General features: G+C 44.1%; 1 protein-coding gene across 1 annotated transcript; it reads right to left on the reverse strand.

The window, feature by feature from the left end:
- Positions 1–921: 921 nt before the first annotated feature.
- On the reverse strand, positions 922–22,773 carry LOC109880799 (uncharacterized protein C6orf118). Its single transcript, XM_031799969.1, has 13 exons — positions 22,720–22,773; positions 21,779–21,994; positions 21,243–21,586; positions 19,401–19,563; positions 17,851–17,973; positions 15,244–15,303; positions 14,212–14,330; positions 9,768–9,826; positions 9,393–9,484; positions 7,009–7,116; positions 5,800–5,853; positions 2,832–2,893; positions 922–1,309 (listed from the first exon to the last, which is right to left on the reverse strand). Exons 2-13 carry the CDS (start codon positions 21,986–21,988, stop codon positions 1,240–1,242), a joined length of 1,464 nt encoding a protein of 487 aa, XP_031655829.1. The 5' UTR covers positions 21,989–21,994; positions 22,720–22,773; the 3' UTR covers positions 922–1,239.
- Between the last annotated feature and the right edge of the window lie 3,822 nt (positions 22,774–26,595).

A 26,595-nucleotide genomic window follows, 5' to 3' on the forward strand; every position in this document is an offset into this window, starting at 1 on the left:
TCTCTCCAGGAACAGGGTTGGAGTTGAAACCTACAGGAGGGTTTCTCTCCAGGAACAGGGTTGGAGTTGAAACCTACAGGAGGGTTTCTCTCCAGGAACAGGGTTGGAGTTGAAACCTACAGGAGGCTTTCTCTCCAGGAACAGGGTTGGAGTTAAAACCTACAGGAGGGTTTCTCTCCAGGAACAGGGTTGGAGTTGAAACCTACAGGAGGCTTTCTCTCCAGGAACAGTGTTGGAGTTGAAACCTACAGGAGGGTGTCTCTCCTGGAACAGGGTTGGAGTTGAAAGCTACAGGAGGGTTTCTCTCCAGGAACAGTGTTGGAGTTGAAACCTACAGGAGGGTGTCTCTCCTGGAACAGGGTTGGAGTTGAAACCTACAGGAGGGTCTCTCTCCAGGAACAGGGTTGGAGTTGAAACCTACAGGAGGGTGTCTCTCCTGGAACAGGGTTGGAGTTGAAACCTACAGGAGGCTTTCACTCCAGGAACAGTGTTGGAGTTCAAATCTACAGGAGGCTTTCTCTCCAGGTACAGGGCTGGAGTTAAAACCTACAGGAGAGTGTCTCTCCAGGTACAGGGCTGGAGTGCTCTGGTCTACAATCTACAATCTTTTGTGACAGAATATCAGATAGCAGACCATTAGCAACAGAACAGTATGTCAAAATACTGCCTATGTGGAGAAGATGGATCTGTGTGTGTTTGTGTACAGCAGTAGGCTGCAGGTGATGATAGGTGTGATGACGTGGACAGGTCTGGACTGGTAGGACGTGGACAGCCCCAAAGGATTGGACCCAGATTATATAGTAAAAGGATAAACAGTCAAATCAAATCACGTCAATATTTATTTGGGTCGGCGGTTGTATGGTTTGCTTGTATGACATCAAAGCCATATTTACTATAATCATCACCACATTTAACCACATCCTCAATTATATCTTTATTGTTAAAAGACTATTAAATAGTCTGATAAGTCAAATAAGATATTTCAATGATGTCACTACAGCACAATTGACTCTTGTGAGGACTACATACAGTGTGGTTGTTGCTGTTGTAACTAATGCCATCGTACTTCTGTTACCATCGGAGATATTTTAATGTCAGCTCGAATAACAATGATTAAAAGTGATGTGAAGCTTGGCGAATGAGTAATCATCCCGTCCATAATATCTAGTAATGGCCTTCAGGTCAGCTTGTTAAACACTACCCCCTAGTGGACAAAAAGAGGTACTGTTCCAAACGCTACTAATTTACGAGAGGTTGTGTTCTATCGTCCTCGTGTCGCAGGGCGGTCCATATTTTGTCCCACACCTCCCTGTGAATAGAACCAGATCACAGAGCCAACGGTGAGATAAATAATTTCTCTACTAATAATTTAGGTTGTTTTTATTTGGCCTGTATTTAGTCATATATGTTGCCAAGAGAGACCAGGGCCCGTATCCACAACGCGTCTTCGAGTAGGAGTGCTGATCTAGCATCAGTTTCAACTTTCAGATCATCATGGAAAAAATATTGTATGGGCAGATCGTAGATCTGCACTCCTACTATGAGACACTTTGTGGCTACAAGCCCTGGACCATGCCAGCAACAGGTATGTGTACTGTATATTCAGGGAAGATCTAACAGTATGGTTTAGGGGTTCTGGGTCAGTGGTTCTGGGTTAGTGGTTTAGGGGTTCTGGGACAGTGGTTCTGGGTTAGTGGTTCTGGGTTAGGGGTTCTGGGTTAGTGGTTTAGGGGTTCTGGGTTAGTGGTTTAGAGGTTCTGGGTTAGTGGTTCTGGGTTAGGGGTTCTGGGTTAGTGGTTCTGGGTTAGGGGTTCTGGGTTCTGGGTTAGTGGTTCTGGGTTAGGGGTTCTGGGTTAGTGGTTCTGTGTTAGTGGTTTAGGGGTTCTGGGTTAGGGGTTCTGGGTTAGGGGTTCTGGGTTAGTGGTTCTGGGTTAGTGGTTTAGGGCTTCTGGGTTAGTGGTTCTGGGTTAGGGGTTCTGGGCTAGTGGTTTAGGGGTTCTGGGTCAGTGGTTCTGGGTTAGTGGTTTAGGGGTTCTGGGTTAGTGGTTCTGGGTTAGTGGTTTAGGGGTTCTGGGTTAGTGGTTCTGGGTTAGGAGTTCTGGGTTAGGGGTTAGGGTTCTGGGTTAGTGGTTTAGGGGTTCTGGGTTAGTGGTTCTGGGTTAGGGGTTCTGGGTTAGGAGTTCTGGGTTAGGGGTTCTGGGTTAGGAGTTCTGGGTTAGGAGTTCTGGGTTAGGGGTTCTGGGTTTGTTTCTGGGTTAGTGGTTCAGGGTTAGAGGTTAGTGGTTCAGGGTTAGAGGTTAGGGGTTCTGGGTTAGTGGTTCTGGGTTAGTGGTTCTGGGTTAGAGGTTCTGGGTTAGAGGTTCTGGGTTAGGGATTCTGGGTTAAGGTTTAGGGGTTAATGTTTAGGGGTTCTGGGTTAAGGTTTAGGGGTTGAGGTTAAGGGTTAAGGTTTAGGGGTTCTGGGTTAAGGGTTAGGGATTCTGGTTTAGGGGTTAGGGGTTCTGGGTTAAGGTTTAGGGGTTCTGGGTTAAGGTTTAGTGATTGAGGTTAAGGGTTCTGGGTTAAGGGTTAGGGGTTCTGGGTTAGGGGTTAAGGGTTAGGTATCTACAGGCTGAATCCAACACATTAACATTGTTAACATTTCTGAATCAATGTGTAATTGGGATGAGGATGATGAGAATGATGAGAATGGGGAACAATCAATCAATATCTAACTGTCCCAATTGGGACATTTTGTTGCCCCCCCCAAAAAAACAATGTCAACCATACAACAGATTTGCACAGAAGATACATAGTGAGATTGGTTACAGTCTTAAAATGAGGATACGTACGCTTTCACATCCTCGCTTGTTGTCACTCTGTTCAAGATCATGTTGAGGTTGCTTTCCAGATCCTTCAAGACACAGTGAGACCAATGAGTATAGAAAATGCATTGTATATTCAATACAATTTACAGATACCCATCCTAAAACCCCAAACAGCTTTACAGATACCCATCCTAAAACCCCAAAGAGCTTTAAGGATACCCAGCCTAAAACCCCAAAGAGCTTTACAGATACCCATCCTAAAACCCCAAACAGCTTTACAGATACCCAGCCTAAAACCCCAAAGAGCTTTACAGATACCCAGCCTGGGCAATGAAGAGGCAGAAGCAGAGTGGTTTGGAACAACTCCCTAGAAACCAAAAGAGGACCAAGGCCTGAGGGGAGGAACCAGGCCTGAGGGGAGGAACCAGGCCTGAGGGGAGGAACCAAGCCTGAAGGGGTGGAACCAGGCCTGAGTGGAGAAACCAGGCCTGAAGGGGGGGAACCAGGCCTGAGGGAAGGAACCAGGCCTGAGGGAAGGAACCAGGCCTGAGGGAAGGAACCAGGCCTGAGGGAAGGAACCAAGCCTGAAGGGGTGGAACCAGGCCTGAGGGGAGAAACCAGGCCTGAAGGGGGGGAACCAGGCCTGAGGGAAGGAACCAGGCCTGAGGGAAGGAACCAGGCCTGAGGGAAGGAACCAGGCCTGAGGGAAGGAACCAGGCCTGAGGGAAGGAACCAGGCCTGAGGGGAGGAACATTATCATCTCTGACTATTGGTCCACCTACACAGAGTACATATAGCACACGCAGCACAGTACATACAGTACATACAGTACATACAGCACAGTACATACAGTACATACAGTACATACAGTACATATAGCACACGCAGCACAGTACATACAGTACATACAGTACATACAGCACAGTACATACAGTACATACAGTACATACAGCACAGTACATACAGTACATACAGCACAGCACATACAGCACAGTACATACAGCACAGTACATACAGTACATACAGTACATACATACAGTACATACATACAGTACAGTACATACAGTACATACATAGAGTACATACAGTACAGTACATACAGTACAGTACATACAGTACATACAGTACATACATACAGTACATACATACAGTACAGTACATACAGTACATACAGCACAGTACATACAGTACATACAGTACATACATACAGTACATACATACAGTACAGTACATACAGTACATACATACAGTACATACAGTACAGTACATACAGTACAGCACATACAGTACATACAGTACATACAGTACATACAGTACATACAGCACAGTACATACAGTACAGTACATACAGTACAGTACATACAGTACATACAGTACATACAGCACATACAGTACATACAGTACATACATACAGTACATACAGTACATACATACAGTACATACAGTACAGTACATACAGTACAGTACATACAGTACATACAGCACATACAGTACATACAGTACATACAGCACAGTACATACAGTACATACAGTACAGTACATACAGTACATACAGCACATACAGTACATACAGCACAGTACATACAGTACATACAGTACAGTACATACAGCACATACAGTACATACAGTACATACAGCACAGTACATACAGTACATACAGTACAGTACATACAGTACATACAGTACATACAGTACATACAGTACATACAGTACATACAGTACATACAGTACATACATACAGTACATACAGTACAGTACATACAGTACAGTACATACAGTACATACAGCACATACAGCACAGTACATACAGTACATACAGTACATACAGCACAGTACATACAGCACATACAGTACATACAGTACATACAGCACATACAGTACATACAGTACATACAGTACATACAGTACATACAGCACAGTACATACAGCACATACAGTACACACAGTACATACAGCACATACAGTACATACAGTACATACAGCACATACAGTACATACAGTACATACAGTACATATAGCACAGTACATACAGTACATACAGCACATACAGTACATACAGCACAGTACATACAGCACAGTACATACAGCACATACATACAGCACAGTACATACAGCACAGTACATACAGTACATACAGCACATACAGTACATACAGTACATACAGTACATATAGCACAGTACATACAGTACATACAGTACATACAGTACATACAGTACATACAGTACAGTACATACAGTACATATAGCACAGTACATACAGTACATACAGCACATACAGTACATACAGTACATACAGTACATACAGTACAGTACATACAGTACATACAGTACATACAGTACATACAGTACATACAGCACAGTACATACAGTACATATAGCACAGTACATACAGTACATACAGTACATATAGCACAGTACATACAGTACATACAGTACAGTACATACAGCACATACAGCACATACAGTACATACAGTACATACAGTACATATAGCACAGTACATACAGTACATACAGTACATATAGCACAGTACATACAGTACATACAGCACAGACAGTACAGCACAGACAGTACATAAGGTACATACAGCACATACAGCACAGACAGTACAGCACAGACAGTACATACAGTGCATATGCACAGCACAGTACAAACAGCACACACAGCACAGTACATACAGAACAGTACATACACACAGTACATACAATACAGCACATACAGAACAGTACACACAGTACATACAATACATACATACAACACAGTACATACATAACAGTATATACAGTACAGTACATACACACAGTACATACAATACATACATACAACACAGTACATACATAACAGTATATACAGTACAGTATATACACACAGTACAGACAGCACAGTACATACAGAACAGTACATGCAGTACATACAGAACAGTACATGCAGTACATACAGTCAAGGAAAAATCTGATAATATTTCAACTAGGTCAAAGTACTAAATGGCTTGCCTTGTTGGTGTTTCTGAAGCGTTCATTTGAGGCCAGTAGCCTCATGATCTCTCCCTGCAGGAGATAACAGACACACACACACACAGTACTCCAGTGAAATGCCCTACGATAAAGGGAGTCAGTCTGTACATTACCGATGATAAGCTGTTTGTAGAAGGACATGCAAGGTCATAACATACGTGGAGAGTACAGCAGGACATAAGGCTATCCAACGTGTGTGTGTTTTGGTGAATGTGAGTCGTAGAGAGAAGTCATTCTACTGTGTGAGTAAAACGTGTGTGCTGCTTTAATTGGGCAGGGAGGGCTGACTGGAAAAGAGATGTCAATCTCTGAAGGGCACATTAAATAATGTGTAAAGAACTATAAAAACCATATGCCTATGTAAAGAACTATAAAAACCATACGCCTATGTAAAGCCACGAGGAGCTCCCCTAGTTGTAAATCCCTAATGGTGCCGTGGTTAATACCCCGTCTGGTGCTCCCCTAGTTGTAAATCCCTATTGGTGCTGTGGTTAATACCCCGTCTGGTGCTCCCCTAGTTGTAAATCCCTAATGATGCTGTGGTTAATACCCTGTCTGGTGCTCCCCTAGTTGTAAATCCCTATTGGTGCCGTGGTTAATACCCCGTCTGGTGCTCCCCCAGTTGTAAATCCCTATTGGTGCTGTGGTTAAATACCCCGTCTGGTGCTCCCCTGGTTGTAAATCCCTATTGGTGCCGTGGTTAATACCCCGTCTGGTGCTCCCCCAGTTGTAAATCCCTATTGGTGCCGTGGTTAATACCCCGTCTGGTGCTCCCCCAGTTGTAAATCCCTATTGGTGCCGTGGTTAAATACCCCGTCTGGTGCTCCCCTGGTTGTAAATCCCTATTGGTGCTGTGGTTAATACCCCGTCTGGTCCTCCCCCAGTTGTAAATCCCTATTGGTGTTGTGGTTAAAACCTTGTCTGGTGCTCCCCCAGTTGTAAATCCCTATTGGTGCCGTGGTTAATACCCTGTCTGGTGCTCCCCCAGTTGTAAATCCCTATTGGTGCCGTGGTTAATACCCCGTCTGGTGCTCCCCCAGTTGTAAATCCCTATTGGTGCTGTGGTTAAATACCCCGTCTGGTGCTCCCCCAGTTGTAAATCCCTATTGGTGCTGTGGTTAAATACCCCGTCTGGGCCTGGACTTTGCTGCATGTCTCTTAAGACTAGTCTCTGATTTGCGTCTGTACCTTAGAGTCTCTGATGCATCTCTCTGTAGCTCCTGTGGTGATAATGGACACCATCTTCTCCTTGAGTTCCTTCTGCAGCAGCTGGACCTCCTCCCACATTATCCACACCTGATAACACAGTACATACAGTACATCATGTACAGTACATACAGAACAGTACATACAGGACATACAGTACAGTACATACAGAACAGTACAGAACAGTACATACAGAACAGTACAGAACAGTACATACAGTACAGTACATACAGTACATACAGTACAGTACATACAGTACTGTACATACAGTACATACAGTACATACAGCACAGTACATACAGTACAGTACATACAGAACAGTACATACATTCTACCCAAACTGGTTGACAGTCATGCGTGTATAATTGTTTTCCGCATGTGTAGTCCTGAGAATCAAACCCACTATCCCGGCATTGCAAGCACAATACTATATTACTGAGCTACAGAGTACCACTACAGCCCTGTGTCTACACTGAGCTACAGAGGACCTGATAGTTAGTGGTAACGCTCCCCACCGTCTCTCCATCTCCGTATCCCCACCTGTCGTTTGTTATCTGTCTAAATGAAGCTTAAAATTACATAAATTACTCTCATTTACAAAAACAAACAAAAAATACAAATGTATATTTTTTATATATTATATACAGTGCCTTGCGAAAGTATTCGGCCCCCTTGAACTTTGCGACCTTTTGCCACATTTCAGGCTTCAAACAAAGATATAAAACTGTATTTTTTTGTGAAGAATCAACAACAAGTGGGACACAATCATGAAGTGGAACGACATTTATTGGATATTTAAAACTTTTTTAACAAATCAAAAACTGAAAAATTGGGCGCGCAAAATTATTCAGCCCCCTTAAGTTAATACTTCGTAGCGCCACCTTTTGCTGCGATTACAGCTGTAAGTCGCTTGGGGTATGTCTCTATCAGTTTTGCACTCCCATTCCTCCTTGCAAAACAGCACTAGCTCAGTGAGGTTGGATGGAGAGCATTTGTGAACAGCAGTTTTCAGTTCTTTCCACAGATTCTCGATTGGATTCAGGTCTGGACTTTGACTTGGCCATTCTAACACCTGGATATGTTTATTTTTGAACCATTCCATTGTAGATTTTGCTTTATGTTTTGTATCATTGTCTTGTTGGAAGACAAATCTCCGTCCCAGTCTCAGGTCTTTTGCAGACTCCATCAGGTTTTCTTCCAGAATGGTCCTGTATTTGGCTCCATCCATCTTCCCATCAATTTTAACCATCTTCCCTGTCCCTGCTGAAGAAAAGCAGGCGCAAACCATGATGCTGCCACCACCATGTTTGACAGTGGGGATGGTGTGTTCAGGGTGATGAGCTGTGTTGCTTTTACGCCAAACATAACGTTTTGCATTGTTGCCAAAAAGTTCAATTTTGGTTTCATCTGACCAGAGCACCTTCTTCCACATGTTTGGTGTGTCTCCCAGGTGGCTTGTGGCAAACTTTAAACAACACTTTTTATGGATATCTTTAAGAAATGGCTTTCTTCTTGCCACTTCCATAAAGGCCAGATTTGTGCAATATACGACTGATTGTTGTCCTATGGACAGAGTCTCCCACCTTAGCTGTATATCTCTGCAGTTCATCCAGAGTGATCATGGGCCTCTTGGCTGCATCTCTGATCAGTCTTCTCCTTGTATGAGCTGAAAGTTTAGAGGGACGTCCAGGTCTTGGTAGATTTGCAGTGGTCTGATACTCCTTCCATTTCAATATTATCGCTTGCACAGTGCTCCTTGGGATGTTTAAAGCTTGGGAAATCTTTTTGTATCCAAATCCGGCTTTAAACTTCTTCACAACAGTATCTCGGGACCTGCCTGGTGTGTTCCTTGTTCTTCATGATGCTCTCTGCGCTTTTAACGGACCTCTGAGACTATCACAGTGCAGGTGCATTTATACGGAGACTTGATTACACACAGGTGGATTGTATTTATCATCATTAGTCATTTAGGTCAACATTGGATCATTCAGAGATCCTCACTGAACTTCTGGAGAGAGTTTGCTGCACTGAAAGTAAAGGGGCTGAATAATTTTGCACGCCCAATTTTTCAGTTTTTGATTTGTATTTTTTTTTTTAAATATCCAATAAATGTCGTTCCACTTCATGATTGTGTCCCACTTGTTGTTGATTCTTCACAAAAAAATACAGTTTTATATATTTATGTTTGAAGCCTGAAATGTGGCAAAAGGTCGCAAAGTTCAAGGGGGCCGAATACTTTCGCAAGGCACTGTATATATATATATATTTATTATTATTATTATTATTATATATATTTATATTTATTTATTATTATATATTATATATATTATTATATATTAAAATATTATATATATTATGTTCCGTACCTGACGTCTCTTAGGCTGGACACGATCTATAAAGGAGATCGGCCCTTCACCTGGCCTCAACAGCCCTGGCACGGTGGCCTCCTTATGGAGCCCTGGCATCAATCAATCAACCAATGAATCAATAAATCAATCATGAATTCAACAAATTAATAAACAAACCAATCAATTAATACATCCAACAAACAAATCAATCAACCAACGAATCAATACATTCCAATACATCAAACAAACCAATCAACCAAACAACGAATCAATACATTCTAATACATCAAACAAACCAATCAATCAAACCAATTAATTATTCATCACGTAAACCATTCAATCAACAATCAAACAAACACATCAACTAAACAACAACAACAAAAATCAATCAACCTTCATCATCTGGGATTTCCATGACTCTGTCACGTACGTTCTGAAACTGATTCCTGACTCTGGGGAAACAGACAATAGGCACGAATACAATCAAATTAAAATTAAGTCAAGTCTAATTTTTTTTGTGTCAAAGTGCATTACAACACAAGCTCTCAATATACTTTACAAAGGAAACCAATACATTTTAAAACTACGGAGTCAATACAAGGTTTTTAGTATTCTATGTTTTTAACAAAAGCAAAGTATTTGTATAACATCAACTACTAGAGCTAGATTCAATCCGTAGCGCGGATTGGTAGGGAACATTGGTAGGAAGCAAGTTTTTACTGACCAGAATAACAACACAGTGTGTGGTCAAAGACTTAGTAACTTAGTTGTATTCACGATCTGGTTACCTATAAACATAGTTACAGTTTTTAAATAAAAAACAACAACATATTTATTAACTTATTTCCAGATACTTTCTAAACTACCCACAATGCACTATTTCTCAAAGTCATACGGACAATCTACTCTGCGTTAACTTTATCAAGCTGGCTAACGTTAGCCACTAGCCATGCAGACCGAAGGTTGGCAGTGGTGAGCTACAATCTATCAATCACGAGGAGGTATGATGTGAACAACCGATCAGATTCCCCACGCGTGGGGGCCGCATGATCTCCATGAAGTAGGCTACCAGAGTTTTTCAACCTTGTCTCAGTACTAGTGCGCAACAGTAGCTGACTCACTGTGCCGTTGTTATCATTTCCATCTGCCTGGAGCCTTTCTCTAATCACCCTCTTAATGTTGGCTCTTGTTCTCGTCTCCTCCTATACCCTTGTCGTGTCTTTGGCTATGCCGGATTAAGTGATATGACATGCTATTCTATAAAATCCTTTCTCTGTAATTAATATTACCTGATTGAGCTAATCATGTAAATGTAATTAACTAGAAAGTCGGGGCACCACGAAATAATATTTATAGAGCTGTTATCTTCCGAATAAACTCTTAAAGACCTAGTAATATTTTACATCAATAGCAGTCAAAATTGATCGTCACCTTATTTCAGTCTCATCTGTAAGTTGTAAATTCTTGGTTATCTTTACGACCCCTGGCTAACAAGTTGAATCAGCATTACAAAATTGGGTTTAATTATTTATTTACTAAATACCTAACTAATCACACAGAATTACATATACACAGAATGAATCATACCTTGATTACAAATTATGTCATAAAGGAAAACGTCCCTAGCGGACGGAACAAATATGACAGCAGGTTACCCAAAGAAAAGGGGCCTGGGTTTGAGTGAAAGAGCAGGAAGACTGAAGAACAAAGGGAGAAGCGATGTTTCTATCGGGCCGTAGGCAGCTACTCTATCGTAAATACAGAATCTTATGCATTCTAAATTACGGCCCATTTGGAAAAGGAAAATTCAATTAATATTTACTCTGAGCTGCGCTTCAATAGGTTGGTGGTAGATGGAAGGCCGAGTTGCCCAAGAGTTCTTCCATCCTTTGAAGAATGTCTCTAGTGGTAAACTGTACCCGATTTAGTAACGTCGTTGTGTGGTAGACAGTATACTCTGTCTGTCCTTTCCCAGTCCACGCTTGACGGCTGGAGTGAATCAGAGTTCAAAGTTCATACCCCGTTGCCATGCTTATATGCTCATGCTATATTCTGGCTGGTATTGTCAGGTAGCTGAGATTGGCTTTGCTCTGTAGGTGTCACCTGCCCTTCTAACATCATGGCCGTCGCCTTAATGTCCCCGGAACAGGAAGTTATATTGTCGTCAAGGCTTTATATAGGAAAGGAGAGGAGGGCGTGTTTCATAGTTTATAACCAATGTCGCTTCACGTGGGCGGGCCACTGAGTCGGGCCTAATTCACTCATGAAAACCCAATTCTCACATTTTAGAAGCTAAAATCACATTTCATCCCATCACAAATAATTTCATATTCAAACATTTAAATTGAACAACAATTCCATGTGAATCTGATAACTCTGATGTGTAGAATTTCCACTGTACAGTTTATGTCATCTTATCATTGATGAGAATGTCTCAGATGACAACCGAACTGACATCATATTCATTAAGTACCACCGCATATGTTCAATTGTTCGGATTACCAGAATATAGTTCATTTCCCCCGACATTCTGATGTTCCCAGAATCTCTATGTTAACCAAGGGATTTTCAATAGTCACATCAGTAGGGTAGAGAGAGGAAAAAAGGGGGAGAGGTATTTATGACTGTCATAACCCTACCCCCAGGCCAGCGTCATGACACCCTGTACCCCCTCTGTCTTATTGTTGTCTCTTCTCCTCGTCTCCTCGTATACCCTGAACCCTGTCTTATTGTTGACTCTTCTCCTCGTCTCCTCCTATACCCTGAACCCTGTCTTATTGTTGACTCTTTTCCTCGTCTCCTCCTATACCCTGAACCCCCTCTGTCTTATTGTTGACTCTTCTCCTCGTCTCCTCCTATACCCTGAACCCCCTCTGCCTTAATGTTAACTCTTTCCCGTCGACTCCTGTGCTCAATGCGCCTCTGGAATATATCTACTGTGGATTTACCTTAGTATATTGCTTTTGGATTAGCTTACTCTCCCCCGGCCGGTGCCTGAAGCTTCTCTCTCCTTGGCCCTTCTTTGGTAGCTAACTCAGCCGTTCATCGGTAAGTCTCCGCTCTCTCTACTCTATATCTGCTGTCTTTTCGTTGTTGTTATATTCTGTGGGTTCCTGCCTCTGCTAGACTAGTTGGTGTTGTTCTCTGGCTTACTACTTAGCCATGTCGACCGTAGTGGTTGGCTAGCTGGGCTAAACTTTACTAACTTTAGCTGGCTAGCTTGCTGGCTAAGATAACTGCACATACCAGTAACATTATTTGATAACTGGTTAGATGGTGTTATGTATTTCCAAAACGTTGATTTACTTTAATTGAGCTGTAAGCTAGGTGTTGATAGCAACTGGCTGACTCATGCAGAGCTAACCTAACTTTAGCAGGCGGGTAGGGTTAACATTAGCAGGCGGGTAGGGTTATTCCCCATCCCGGATCCGGGAGCGTAATCATCGCCTGATAATAATTAGCATAACGCAACGGACATAAATATCCCTATATTGAGACACAGCTTAGCATTTGGTAATCACCCTGTCATCTCAGATTTTCAAAATATGCTTTACAGCCAAAGCTAGACAAGCATTTGTGTAAGTTTATCGATAGCCTAGCATAGCATTATGCCTTGCTAGCAGCAGACAACCTTGTCACAAATCAGAAAAGCAATCAAATTAAATAGTTTACCTTTGATGAACCTCGGATGTTTTCACTCACGAGACTCCCAGGTAGATAGCCAAAGTTAATTTTTCCCAAAATATTATTTTTGTAGGTGAAATAGCTCCGTTTGTTCTTCACGTTTGGCTTAGAAATCGACCAGAAAGTGAGAAAACGGCTAAAAATATTCCAAATTAGCTCCATAATATCGACAGAAACATGGCAAATGTTGTTTATAATCCTTCTTCAAGGTGTTTTTCTAATATCTATTCGATAATATATCTGTATTTTACGCGAGAATCTTTCTCGGAGCCACCATTACACAATGTGGCCGGCCTACGGCTATTCTTCAACATAAATGCATAAAACTACGTCACAATGCTGTAGACACCTTGGGGAATATGTAGAAAGCGTAAGCTGGTTCATAGCACACTCACAGTTCAATAGGGACTCATTGGAACGCAGCGCTTTCAAAACCTGTGGCACTTCCGGATTGGATTTTTTCTCAGGCTTTCGCCTGCAACATCAGTTCTGTTATACTCACAATATTTGGAAACAGTTTTGGAAACGTTGGAGTGTTTTCTATCCAAAGCTGTCAATTATATGCATATTCTAGCATCTTGTCCTGACAAAATATCCCGTTTAAAACGGGAAAGTTGTTTTTCCAAAAATGAAAATACTGCCCCCTAGTACCAAGAGGTTAACGTTAGCAGGCTAGTTGGATTGCAACCATGCAAGCTGATTTGCAACAATAAATTCATAAAGTATTAGCTTGTACGTTGTCTAAAAATGTTATTGAAACCAGTAGTCAATGAGTGCAAAGATTTGGTTTAGTTTGAAGTTGTACATTTGAAGTGATTTCTGTTCACATTATCGGGAATAGGCTGACTTTGCAGGTCCTCCATATTACATCACACCCCGCAAAGACAGTTTCCGGCATGACTTTGGCATTCTGATTGGTTTTATGCAATAACTCGAAAAATAGAGATGTGAAGTGCAACTTTGCATTGGGACTTTTGATGTGTTTACTAACGCAAATCCATAATGTTACACGTGGTTACGTTTATGCTACCTGCCCTTTTAAATTTAGATTGTGCTACAATGACGATCTTCTGACCTACGGACTGAATTTAGACCCTAGTACGATGTATTCCAGTATATATATATATCCATTCCCTCAGAGACCCATCCATACCTGTCATTCTCCTCCAGGGCCCTCTGCGCCTCCTCTCCCAGCCTGGACACCTCGTTGCCAGCTTCCTCCAGATCCTCTGCTCCTACGATGGCCAGACCACCCAGCAGAGCCAGCTCAGACTGACCACACACAGAGAGGAGGGATAAAATTCTCAATGAAGATCAGTACAGTGTAGTGCACTGCTGGTTTCCTATTCCACCGGATCATTCATTGTACCTACCTGGTGTCCCAGGTCTAAATTAGTCCCTGATTAGAGAGGAATTACCCACCTGGTGTCCCAGGTCTAAATCAGTCCCTGATTAGAGGGGAATTACCCACCTGGTGTCCCAGGTCTAAACCAGTCCCTGATTAGAGGGGAATTACCCACCTGGTGTCCCAGGTCTAAACCAGACCCTGATTAGAGGAGAACCACCCACCTGGTGTCCCAGGTCTAAACCAGTCCCTGATTAGAGGGGAATCACCCACCTGGTGTCCCAGGTCTAAACCAGTCCCTGATTAGAGGGGAATCACCCACCTGGTGTCCCAGGTCTAAACCAGTCCCTGATTAGAGGGGAATCACCCACCTGGTGTCCCAGGTCTAAACCAGACCCTGATTAGAGGGGAATCACCCACCTGGTGTCCCAGGTCTAAACCAGTCCCTGATTAGAGGGGAATCACCCACCTGGTGTCTCAGGTCTAAACCAGACCCTGATTAGAGGGGAATCACCCACCTGGTGTCCCAGGTCTAAACCAGACCCTGATTAGAGGGGAATCACCCACCTGGTGTCCCAGGTCTAAATCAGTCCCTGATTAGAGGGGAATCACCCACCTGGTGTCCCAGGTCTAAATCAGTCCCTGATTAGAGGGGTAGGAATGACAAAAAGCATTGGAACTGGCTTCGACGTCCTGATTGAACAGTAGTCAATCAAAAGCTCAACTGGTGTCAGTACAGACCTCCATATGCAGCGAAAGCACAATAATTGATAAAGATTTCCGTATAATTAGGCTACAAATAAACTTGAAAAAAAATCTGTATGTGTTTGTAATATTTACCAAGTCCTCGAGAGATGTCTGGGAGTCCAGAATAGAGTTGAGGTACAGATCATAGTCTGTCTGGAAAGCAGAAGGGAGAAACACAGATTGAATAATAATAATAACAATAACAACAACAACAATAATAAGAATAATAATAAGAATAATAATAACAGCAATCATAATAACAATAACAATAATAATAACAACAACAACAATAATAACAAGAATAATAACAACAACAATAATAATGATACTAATAAGAATATTAACAATAACAACAAGAATAATAATGATACTAATAAGAATATTAACAATAACAATAATAATAACAAGAATAATAACAACAACAATAATAATGATACTAATAAGAATATTAACAATAACAATAACAATAATAATGATACTAATAAGAATATTAACAATAACAATAATAATAACAAGAATAATAATGATACTAATAAGAATAATAACAAGAATAATAACAAGAATAATGATAACAATAATAATAACAATAATATTTATTTTTTATTTTGGATTGGATTTTTTGAGCGCCTTTCTACCAAATGAAGTACTCAAAGCGCTTTACATAAATAAATACATAAACTATTCTCTAATTCGGGGGACTGTCAGTCTCTCAGGCTCCCAGTCCCTATTCTCTAAGTCAGGGGACTGTCAGTCTCTCAGGCTCCCAGTCCCTATTCTCTAATTCAGGGGACTGTCAGTCTCTCAGGCTCCCAGTCCCTATTCTCTAATTCAGGGGACTGTCAGTCTCTCAGGCTCCCAGTCCCTATTCTCTAAGTCAGGGGACTGTCAGTCTCTCAGGCTCCCAGTCCCTATTCTCTAATTCAGGGGACTGTCAGTCTCTCAGGCTCCCAGTCCCTATTCTCTAATTCAGGGGACTGTCAGTCTCTCAGGCTCCCAGTCCCTATTCTCTAATTCAGGGGACTGTCAGTCTCTCAGGCTCCCAGTCCCTATTCTCTAATTCAGGGGACTGTCAGTCTCTCAGGCTCCCAGTCCCTATTCTCTAATTCGGGGGACTGTCAGTCTCTCAGGCTCCCAGTCCCTATTCTCTAATTCAGGGGACTGTCAGTCTCTCAGGCTCCCAGTCCCTATTCTCTAATTCAGGGGACTGTCAGTCTCTCAGGCTCCCAGTCCCTATTCTCTAATTCAGGCGTATGTCAGTCTCTCAGGCTCCCAGTCCCTATTCTCTAATTCAGGGGACTGTCAGTCTCTCAGGCTCCCAGTCCCTATTCTCTAATTCGGGGGACTGTCAGTCTCTCAGGCTCCCAGTCCATATTTTCTAATTCAGGGGACTGTCAGTCTCTCAGGCTCCCAGTCCCTATTCTCTAATTCGGGGGACTGTCAGTCTCTCAGGCTCCCAGTCCCTATTCTCTAATTCAGGGGACTGTCAGTCTCTCAGGCTCCCAGTCCCTAATTCAGGGGTCTGTCAGTCTCTCAGGCTCCAAGTCCCTATTCTCTAATTCAGGGGACTGTCAGTCTCTCAGGCTCCCAGTCCCTATTCTCTAAGTCAGGGGACTGTCAGTCTCTCAGGCTCCCAGTCCCTATTCTCTAATTCAGGGGACTGTCAGTCTCTCAGGCTCCCAGTCCCTATTCTCTAATTCAGGGGACTGTCAGTCTCTCAGGCTCCCAGTCCCTATTCTCTAATTCAGGGGACTGTCAATCTCTCAGGCTCCCAGTCCCTATTCTCTAATTCAGGGGACTGTCAGTCTCTCAGGCCCCCAGTCCCTATTCTCTAATTCAGGGGACTGTCAGTCTCTCAGGCTCCCAGTCCCTATTCTCTAATTCAGGGGACTGTCAGTCTCTCAGGCTCCCAGTCCCTATTCTCTAATTCAGGGGACTGTCAGTCTCTCAGGCTCCCAGTCCCTATTCTCTAAGTCAGGGGACTGTCAGTCTCTCAGGCTCCCAGTCCCTATTCTCTAAGTCAGGGGACTGTCAGTCTCTCAGGCTCCCAGTCCCTATTCTCTAATTCAGGGGGCTGTCAGTCTCTCAGGCTCCCAGTCCCTATTCTCTAATTCAGGGGACTGTCAGTCTCTCAGGCTCCCAGTCCCTATTCTCTAATTCAGGGGTCTGTCAGTCTCTCAGGCTCCCAGTCCCTATTCTCTAAGTCAGGGGACTGTCAGTCTCTCAGGCTTCCAGTCCCTATTCTCTAATTCAGGGGACTGTCAGTCTCTCAGGCTCCCAGTCCCTATTCTCTAAGTCAGGGGACTGTCAGTCTCTCAGGCTCCCAGTCATTCATCCCATAGCACATGCTTACCATGTGCTGCTGCTGAGTGGCACCGTGGAGGGAGAGAGGTAAGGGAGAGGAGAGGGAGAGGAGGTGAGGGAGAGAGGTAAGGGAGAGGAGAAGAGGGACAAAGGAGAGGAAGAGGTGGAGAGGGAGAGAGATAAGGAGAGGGAGAGAGGTAAGGGAGAGGGAGAGAGGTAAGGGAGAGGAGGAGAGGGAGAGGAGGTAAGGGAGAGGAGGGGGGTGTAAGGGAGAGAGGGAGAGGAGGAAAGGGAGGTGAGGGAGAGAGGGAGAGGAGGAAAGGGAGAGGAGGAGAGGGAGAGGAGGTAAGGGAAATGAGGAGAGTGAGAGGTAAGGGAGAGGAGAGGAAATGGAAAAACCTTGATTTCCCTGAGGATGTCTCTGAATACTGGCGAGCCTTCACAGACGTTGTTGAAGACGTCACTGAACACCCCCAGGCGGTCTCTACTGGGACAGCTCTGGTCTGACAGCCTCCTCAGCTCCTGGGGAAGGAGACACACATCATATTGTACGGTAATAACTCAGCCACAGCTGTACCTGTGTGAAGTGAAGTGGAAGATGGAAGGGGAGTGAAGAATACTGGTGAACTCAACACCTCTAGGGGACTGAAGAATACTGGTGAACTCAACACCTCTAGGGGACTGAAGAATATTGTTGAACTCAACACCTCTAGGGGACTGAAGAATACTGCTGAACTCAACACCTCCAGGGGACTGAAGAATACTGCTGAACTCAACACCTCTAGGGGACTGAAGAATACTGCTGAACCTAACACCTCTAGGGGACTGAAGAATACTGTTGAACTCAACACCTCCAGGGGACTGAAGAATACTGCTGAACTCAACACCTCTAGGGGACTGAATAATACTGCTGAGCCCAACACCTCTAGGGGACTGAAGAATATTGTTGAACTCAACACCTCTAGGGGACTGAAGAATACTGTGGAACTCAACACCTCTAGGGGACTGAAGAATACTGTGGAACTCAACACCTCTAGGGGACTGAAGAATACTGGTGAACTCAACACCTCTAGGGGACTGAAGAATACTGGTGAACTCAACACCTCTAGGGGACTGAAGAATACTGCTGAGCTCAACACCTCTAGGGGACTGAAGAATACTGCTGAGCCCAACACCTCTAGGGGACTGAAGAATACTGGTGAACTCAACACCTCTAGGGGACTGAAGAATATTGTTGAACTCAACACCTCTAGGGGACTGAAGAATACTGCTGAACTCAACACCTCCAGGGGACTGAAGAATACTGCTGAACTCAACACCTCTAGGGGACTGAAGAATACTGCTGAACCTAACACCTCTAGGGGACTGAAGAATACTGTTGAACTCAACACCTCCAGGGGACTGAAGAATACTGCTGAACTCAACACCTCTAGGGGACTGAATAATACTGCTGAGCCCAACACCTCTAGGGGACTGAAGAATATTGTTGAACTCAACACCTCTAGGGGACTGAAGAATACTGTGGAACTCAACACCTCTAGGGGACTGAAGAATACTGTGGAACTCAACACCTCTAGGGGACTGAATAATACTGTGGAACTCAACACCTCTAGGGGACTGAAGAATACTGGTGAACTCAACACCTCTAGGGGACTGAAGAATACTGTTGAACTCAACACCTCTAGGGGACTGAAGAATACTGGTGAACTCAACACCTTTTAGGGGACTGAAAAAAAGGACCCTATAATTTACAGTATACTATTCTCTCTCGTAGGCCTATAATTACCTATGGAGGATATGTAACACTTGTTTCAAATAACATAGAAAGAAACATAGAAGTAACCCATAGGTTATTACGGTGTAATTAGTATGTTACGGTATTGCGTGATGTTTATACTGTACCGGGTCAAATTTGTACAACCAAAAAGAAACACGTTAGTCTTCCCCACCTTCTCTAGCTTCCACTCGTAGACCTCAGCAGCCTTGTTCCCGCTGATCCAGTTCCTGTCCCTGAGGTCCTGCTTCCTCAACACCTGTCTGTCAAAGTGTCTCATCATCCTCATCTGGTCCTTCTTGGTCAGGCCCCCCAGGTGAGACTGAGTGAACCAGTACCTGTAGATGGACCAGGTGAGACTGAGTGAACCAGTACCTGTAGATGGACCAGGTGAGACTGACTGAACCAGTACCTATAGATGGACCAGGTGAGACTGACTGAACCAGTACCTGTAGATGGACCAGGTGAGACTGACTGAACCAGTACCTGTAGATAGACCAGGTGAGACTGACTGAACCAGTACCTGTAGATGGACCAGGTGAGACTGACTGAACCAGTACCTGTAGATGGACCAGGTGAGACTGACTGAACCAGTACCTATAGATGGTCCAGGTGAGACTGACTGAACCAGTACCTGTAGATGGACCAGGTGAGACTGACTGAACCAGTACCTGTAGATGGACCAGGTGAGACTGACTGAACCAGTACCTGTAGATGGACCAGGTGAGACTGACTGAACCAGTACCTGTAGATGGACCAGGTGAGACTGACTGAACCCGTACCTGTAGATGGACCAGGTGAGACTGACTGAACCAGTACCCGTAGATGGACCAGGTGAGACTGACTGAACCAGTACCTATAGATGGACCAGGTGAGACTGACTGAACCAGTACCTGTAGATGGACCAGGTGAGACTGACTGAACCAGTACCTGTAGATGGTCCAGGTGAGACTGACTGAACCAGTACCTGTAGATGGACCAGGTGAGACTGACTGAACCAGTACCTGTAGATGGACCAGGTGAGACTGACTGAACCAGTACCCGTAGATGGACCAGGTGAGACTGACTGAACCAGTACCTATAGATGGACCAGGTGAGACTGACTGAACCAGTACCTGTAGATGGACCAGGTGAGACTGACTGAACCAGTACCTGTAGATGGTCCAGGTGAGACTGACTGAACCAGTACCTGTAGATGGACCAGGTGAGACTGACTGAACCAGTACCTGTAGATGGACCAGGTGAGACTGACTGAACCAGTACCTGTAGATGGACCAGGTGAGACTGACTGAACCAGTACCTATAGATGGTCCAGGTGAGACTGACTGAACCAGTACCTATAGATGGACCAGGTGAGACTGACTGAACCAGTACCTGTAGCTGGACCAGGTGAGACTGACTGAACCAGTACCTGTAGCTGGACCAGGTGAGACTGACTGAACCAGTACCTATAGATGGACCAGGTGAGACTGACTGAACCAGTACCTGTAGCTGGACCAGGTGAGACTGACTGAACCAGTACCTATAGATGGGAGTGATTACAGGGATAATAGAGTGCTGAGTACCAGGCAGTTAGCAAGTTTGGTAGACTACTAATGACCATCAGCAGCATCAGAGCTTAGAGAAGCATAGCTACTGTGACTAAACAGTCACGTGGAATTTGACTGCGGTCATGATTCGTGACCGCCGGAGTGGCGGTAATACGTTCACCCTAAACAGCCCTAGTAATGCTTTCACCGATTACACATAAATGAAGATAGTTCCTATATGATAGTGTTTGCGCTATTATCAAACTGATCTTGTGTCCTTTCTGTCGTCCTGTGAACCCCGTTCATTGCTGCTCACCGCTATATTTATTATTATTGTCCTTACCTATCCTGGTTTCCCTCCTCAACACCTCCAGGAGGATTGGTCTGTGATACTACAGTGTTAATTATCATTATTACCGGTCCTGGTTCTCCTCAACACCTCCAGGAGGATTGGTCTGTGATACTACAGTGTTAATTATCATTATTACCTATCCTGGTTCCCCTCAACACCTCCAGGAGGTTTTGTCTGTGATGCTATGCTGGGTTTGACCAGGAAGAGCTCAGAGGTGTCCAGAACCATCTTGAGCCTTGTTTTCCTCCTCCTCTCTCTTTCTTCTCCTTCCTCTCCCTTCGTTCCTCTCTGTGTGCCAGTAAGGCTCTTATGCTGCCCAGGCTTCAAGACTGTAGGTTTTAGCCCCTTGGCGACAGTGAAGTCAAACATGGCTTCCGTCATCTTCTCGATGTTGGCGGCCATCTTGGTTTGTCTCTGGAGGCGTTGCGTAAAAGGACAGGGACTCAGGCCTTCCTCCTCACCCTTCTCTCTGTCATGGACCTAGAGATAATGAATATGTTGATGTTAGGTTTTGTTGTTGTTGTTGTTGTATGTTGTTGTTGTTGTGTCATTGTAAGCAGTGGTGTAATAGTAAAAGAAATTGTACTTTTGTACTTTTTTTTGTACTATACTTTCAATGCATTTTTCTACAAAATGGTACTGAACATAGACAGAAAACAGTGGGGGAAAGACCTCAGACATCTCCCAGATTGGTTCCTCTGTCCTCCTCCGGTGGGGCTGGTTCTGGCTCAGGGCGTAAGGGCTCAGGTGGCCACAGCTGTATGTTTGGATGTCAGCCTTGTGAGCCATCTCTGCCCCCAGGAGAAGGCTCTGGAGCGCCCGGCGTGCGTCAGATACCCTCAGCATCCGGGGCTTGTTAGGGGTGGTAGCCTTGGTAGACATGGCTGGCTGAGAGGAGGACGGGAAGGAACTTGGATGTGGTATTGGAAAGATGTGTGCCTTTTGTTTGGTCATTGTAGGCTAAATATTATGCCTCTTTAAGATGAAAGCACTAACAGCAAGTCCCTCTTTCTGCTTAGGGACTAGCATGTTAAATGTAGCAAAGTATTGCCAAGTGGGCTCCCGAGTGGCACAGCAGTCTAAAATACTGCATCTCAGTGAAAGAGGCATCACTACAGTCCCTGGTTCGAATCCAGGCTGTATCACATCCGGCCGTGATTGGGAGTCCCATAGGGCGGTGCACAATTGGCCCAGCGCGGGGTGGGCCATCATCGTAAATTAGAATTTGTTCTTAACTGACTTGCCGGGTTAAATAAATATATTGTTCACTCAGAATATCTATAGCCTATAACTTGCACATATTCTATTCATTGACCTTATTGAAAGCTCTACCTAGAAACATGATTAGCATTTTGCTCTGTTAATAATTACACTGTATTTCACGGTAGATGTGCATCATGTACAGATTATTTGTCTAGCAAACACTGTAATTTGGTAAAGTGAAATCCATGACTTTACAGACATTCTGCTGTGCGATTGGCGCAACGCACGCACGCAGGCACGCAAATAAGTAAACTATAGCTAAACGTTTCTTGAGACGATATAAACACTGTAATTCGCAGGAAATAACTACAGCAACATCATATTGCCGAAACATAATCTATTGTACTCACCCGCGTCTGTCTGCCCAGAGGTGAAGAGAAAAGATTCCTGTTTTCCCAAGACGGTTGTCAGGGGATACCGCGCGTCAACACACGGTGGCGGAAGTTTATTTTATTTAACCTTGATTTTATCAGGGAGTCACACTGAGACTAAGGTCTCTTTTACAGATGAGCCCTGAATTATGTAGATTACAAAAAAAAATACACACAACAAAATAAAAATACAAAATGCAAGCAGAAAGAAAGAAAAACATCAGTAAAAAGGTTCCTCAATCAGCGTTCTGAATTGGCCAAGAGGCACCAAAGCATCACATTTCAGAAAATGTTGAAGATTTTTATACAAATAAGGTGCAAGAAAAACTAAAAGCTGATTGGTTTACAGCCATGGTATATCAGACCATATATGGTATGACAAAACATTTATTTTTACTGCTCTAATTACGTTGGTAACCAGTTGATAATAACAATGAGACTCCTATGGGTTTTGTGGTAAATGGCCAATATACCACGGCTAAGGGCTGTATCCAGGCACTCCGCGTTGCGTCGCGCATAAGAACAGCCCTTAGCCGTGGTATATTGGCCACATACCACACCCCCTCTGGCCTTATTGCTTAAGTAACCCACGCGCGCCATTTCAACAAAGCAGCCAACACCTTCACACTTTTAGGTTTACAGAACTATTGTGTTTGGCAGATGATAAACAATTTAATCACGAAGAAGAAGTCAAAGAACTGAAATGGAGCATTTCTGTATTCCTTGCTGGCAACATTAAAATATTCCCAGACATAAAATGAGCTTCACCATGATAAGCAAATCTGAAATGATAGATGGATCCGACGGAGAGTGAGTGAACCCCCTCTACCATCAGTCCTATTAGTCAACATGCAATAATTGGATAACAAAATGGATGAGCTCCGATCAACACTATACTACGGGACATTAAAAACTGTAACATCTTATGTTTCACCGAGTCGTGGCTGAACGACAACATGGATAACATACAGCTGGGTGGGTTTTCGGTCCATCGGCAAGATAGAACAGCTGCCTTCCATAAGACGAGGGCTCACGGTCTGTGTCTATTGGTCAATAACAGCTGGCGCACGAAATCTAATATTAACGAAGTCTCAAGGTTTTGCTCGCCTGAGGTAGAGTATCTCATGATAAGCTGTAGACCACACTATTCACCAAGAGAGTTTTCATCTATATTTTTCATAGCTGTCTATTTATCACCACAAACCGATACTGGCTCTAAGAGCTAGAGCTGGTCACCGCCATAAGCAAGAACATGCTCATCCAGAGGCGGCGCTCCTAGTGGCCGGGGACTTTAATGCAGGGAAACTTAAATCCGTTTTACCTAATTTCGACCAGCATGTTACACGTACAATTATAGGGGAAAAAAACTCTAGACCTTTAATCAAAAAAAAAACTCTCTTTAATCAACACACAGAGACTCATACAAAACTCTCTCTCGCCCTCCATTTGACAAATCTGACCATAACTCTATCCTCCTGATTCCTGCTTACAAGCTAGAACTAAAGCAGGAAGTACCAGTGACTCGCTCAATAAGGAAGTGGACAGATGACAAAGATGCTAAGCTACAGGACTGTTTTGCTAGCACCGACTGGAATATGTTCCAGGATTCTTCCAATGGCATTGAGGAGTACACCACATCAGTCATTGGTTTCCTCAATAAGTGCATCGATGATGTTGTCCCCACAGTGACCGTACGTACATACCCAAACCAGAAGCCATGGATTACAGGCAACATCCGCACTGAGCTAAAGGGTAGAGCTGCTGCATTCAAGGAGCGGGTCTCTAACACGGACACAAGCATTTCGCTACACTCACATTAACATCTGCTAACCATGTGTATGTGACAAATAAAATTTGATTTGATTATAAGACATCCCGCTATGCCATTTTCAAACTGTCACTGATCGAGTCTGTAATACCTACATGTTTTCAAGCAGACCACCAAAGTCCCTGTGCCCAAGAACACCAAGGTAACCTGCCTAAATGACTACCAACTGCACTCCACACTGCCCTTTCCCACCTGGATAAAAGGAGGTGTGAGAATGTGAGAACGCTATTCATTGACTACAGCTCAGCGTTCAACACCATAGTGTCCTCAAAGCTCATCACTAAGGTAAGGACTTTGCAACTAAACACCTACCTCTGCAACTGGATCCTGAACTTCCTGATGGGCCGCCCCCAGGTGGTTTTCAGATGACACAACAGTGGTAGGCCTGATCACCGACAACAATGAGACCTGGCAGTGTGGTGCCAGGATAACAACCTCTCCGTCAACATGATCAAGACAAAGGAGATGATTGTGGACTACAGGAAATGGAGGACCAAGCACGCTCCCATTCTCATCAACAGGGCTATAGTAAAGCAGGTTGAGAGCTTCAAAATCCTTGGTGTCCACATCACCAACAAACTAACATGGTCCAAACACACCAAGACAGTCGTGAAGAGGGCACGACAATGCCTATTCTCCTTCAGAAGACTGAAAAGATTTGGATCCTTAGATCCTCAAAAAGTTCTACAGCTGCACCATCGAGACCATCCTGACTGGTTGCATCACTGCCTGGTATGGCAACTGCTCGGCCGCCGACCGCAAGGCACTACAGAGGTTAGTGCGTACGGCCCAGTACATCACTGGGGCCAAGCTTTCTGCAACCAGGACCTCTATTCCAGGCGGTGTATATCAACTTCCGGTGCCGACAGAGATGGCCGCCTCGCTTCGCGTTCCTAGGAAACTATGCAGTATTTAGTTTTTTTATGTGTTATTTCTTACATTGTTACCCCAGGAAATCTTAGGTTTTATTGCATACAGTCGGAAGGAACTATTGGATATAAGAGCAACGTCAACTCACCAACATTACGACCAGGAATACGACTTTCCCGAAGCGGATCCTCTGTTTGGCCCACCACCCAGGACAATGTATCGGATCCCAGCCGGCGACCCAAAACAACGGCGCCGCAGAAGGGGCAGACGGAGCGGTCTTCTGGTCATTCTCCGTAGACGGGAATATTGCGCACTGCTCCTGAGTATACTCCTCGCCAATGTCCAGTCTCTTGACAACAAGGTAGACGAAATCCGAGCAAGAGTTGCCTTCCAGAGAGACATCAGAGACTGTAACGTTCTTTGTTTCACAGAAACATGCTCACCCGAGACAAGTTATCTGAGTCGGTACAGCCACCTGGTTTCTTCACGCATCGCGCCGACAGAAACAAGCATCTCTCTGGTAAGAAGAAGGGCGGGGGGGGGGTATGCCTTATGATTAACGAGACGTGGTGTGATCATAACAACATACAGGAACTCAAGTCCTTTTGTTCACCTGACTTAGAATTCCTCACAATCAAATGCCGACCGCATTATCTACCAAGAGAATTCTCTTCGATCACAGTCGTGATCACAGTCGTGTATATTCCCCCCCCAAGCAGACACATTGACAGCCCTGAAAGAACTTCATTCAAATCTATGTAAACAGGAAACCACATATCCTGAGGCTGCATTTATTGTAGCTGGGGAATTTAACAAGGCTAATCTGAAAACAAGGATTCCTAAATTCTATCAGCACATCGATTGAGCAACCCGTGCTGGCAAAACCCTAGATCATTGTTATTCTAACTTCCGCAACGCATATAAGGCCCTCCCCTGCCCTCCTTTTGGAAAAGCTGACCACGACTCCATTTTGTTGTTCCAAGCCAAAATTGCTTCGATCACGTGGACTGGGATATGTTCCGAATAGCGGCGGACAACAACATTGATGAATACGCTGATTCGGTGAGTGAGGTTATTAGCAAGTGCATCGGTGATGTTGTACCCACAGAGTCTATTAAAACATTCCCTAACCAGAAACCGTGGATTGATGACAGCAT

Source organism: Oncorhynchus kisutch, linkage group LG20 (assembly GCF_002021735.2).
Source record: "Oncorhynchus kisutch isolate 150728-3 linkage group LG20, Okis_V2, whole genome shotgun sequence".
Lineage (NCBI taxonomy): Eukaryota > Metazoa > Chordata > Actinopteri > Salmoniformes > Salmonidae > Oncorhynchus > Oncorhynchus kisutch.

What these genes read in the sequence shown, in the direction of transcription:
- LOC109880799 (XM_031799969.1), bottom strand. Translation starts at nt 21,988, where the DNA reads ATGTCTACCAAGGCTACCACCCCTAACAAGCCCCGGATGCTGAGGGTA. An exon ending in ACGAGTGGAAGCTAGAGAAG is followed by an intron (nt 17,974 to 19,400) that starts GTGGGGAAGACT and finishes CTCCTTCCCCAG; the next exon opens with GAGCTGAGGAGGCTGTCAGA. An exon ending in GCTTCAGAAACACCAACAAG is followed by an intron (nt 2,894 to 5,799) that starts GCAAGCCATTTA and finishes TGTGTCTTGAAG; the next exon opens with GATCTGGAAAGCAACCTCAA.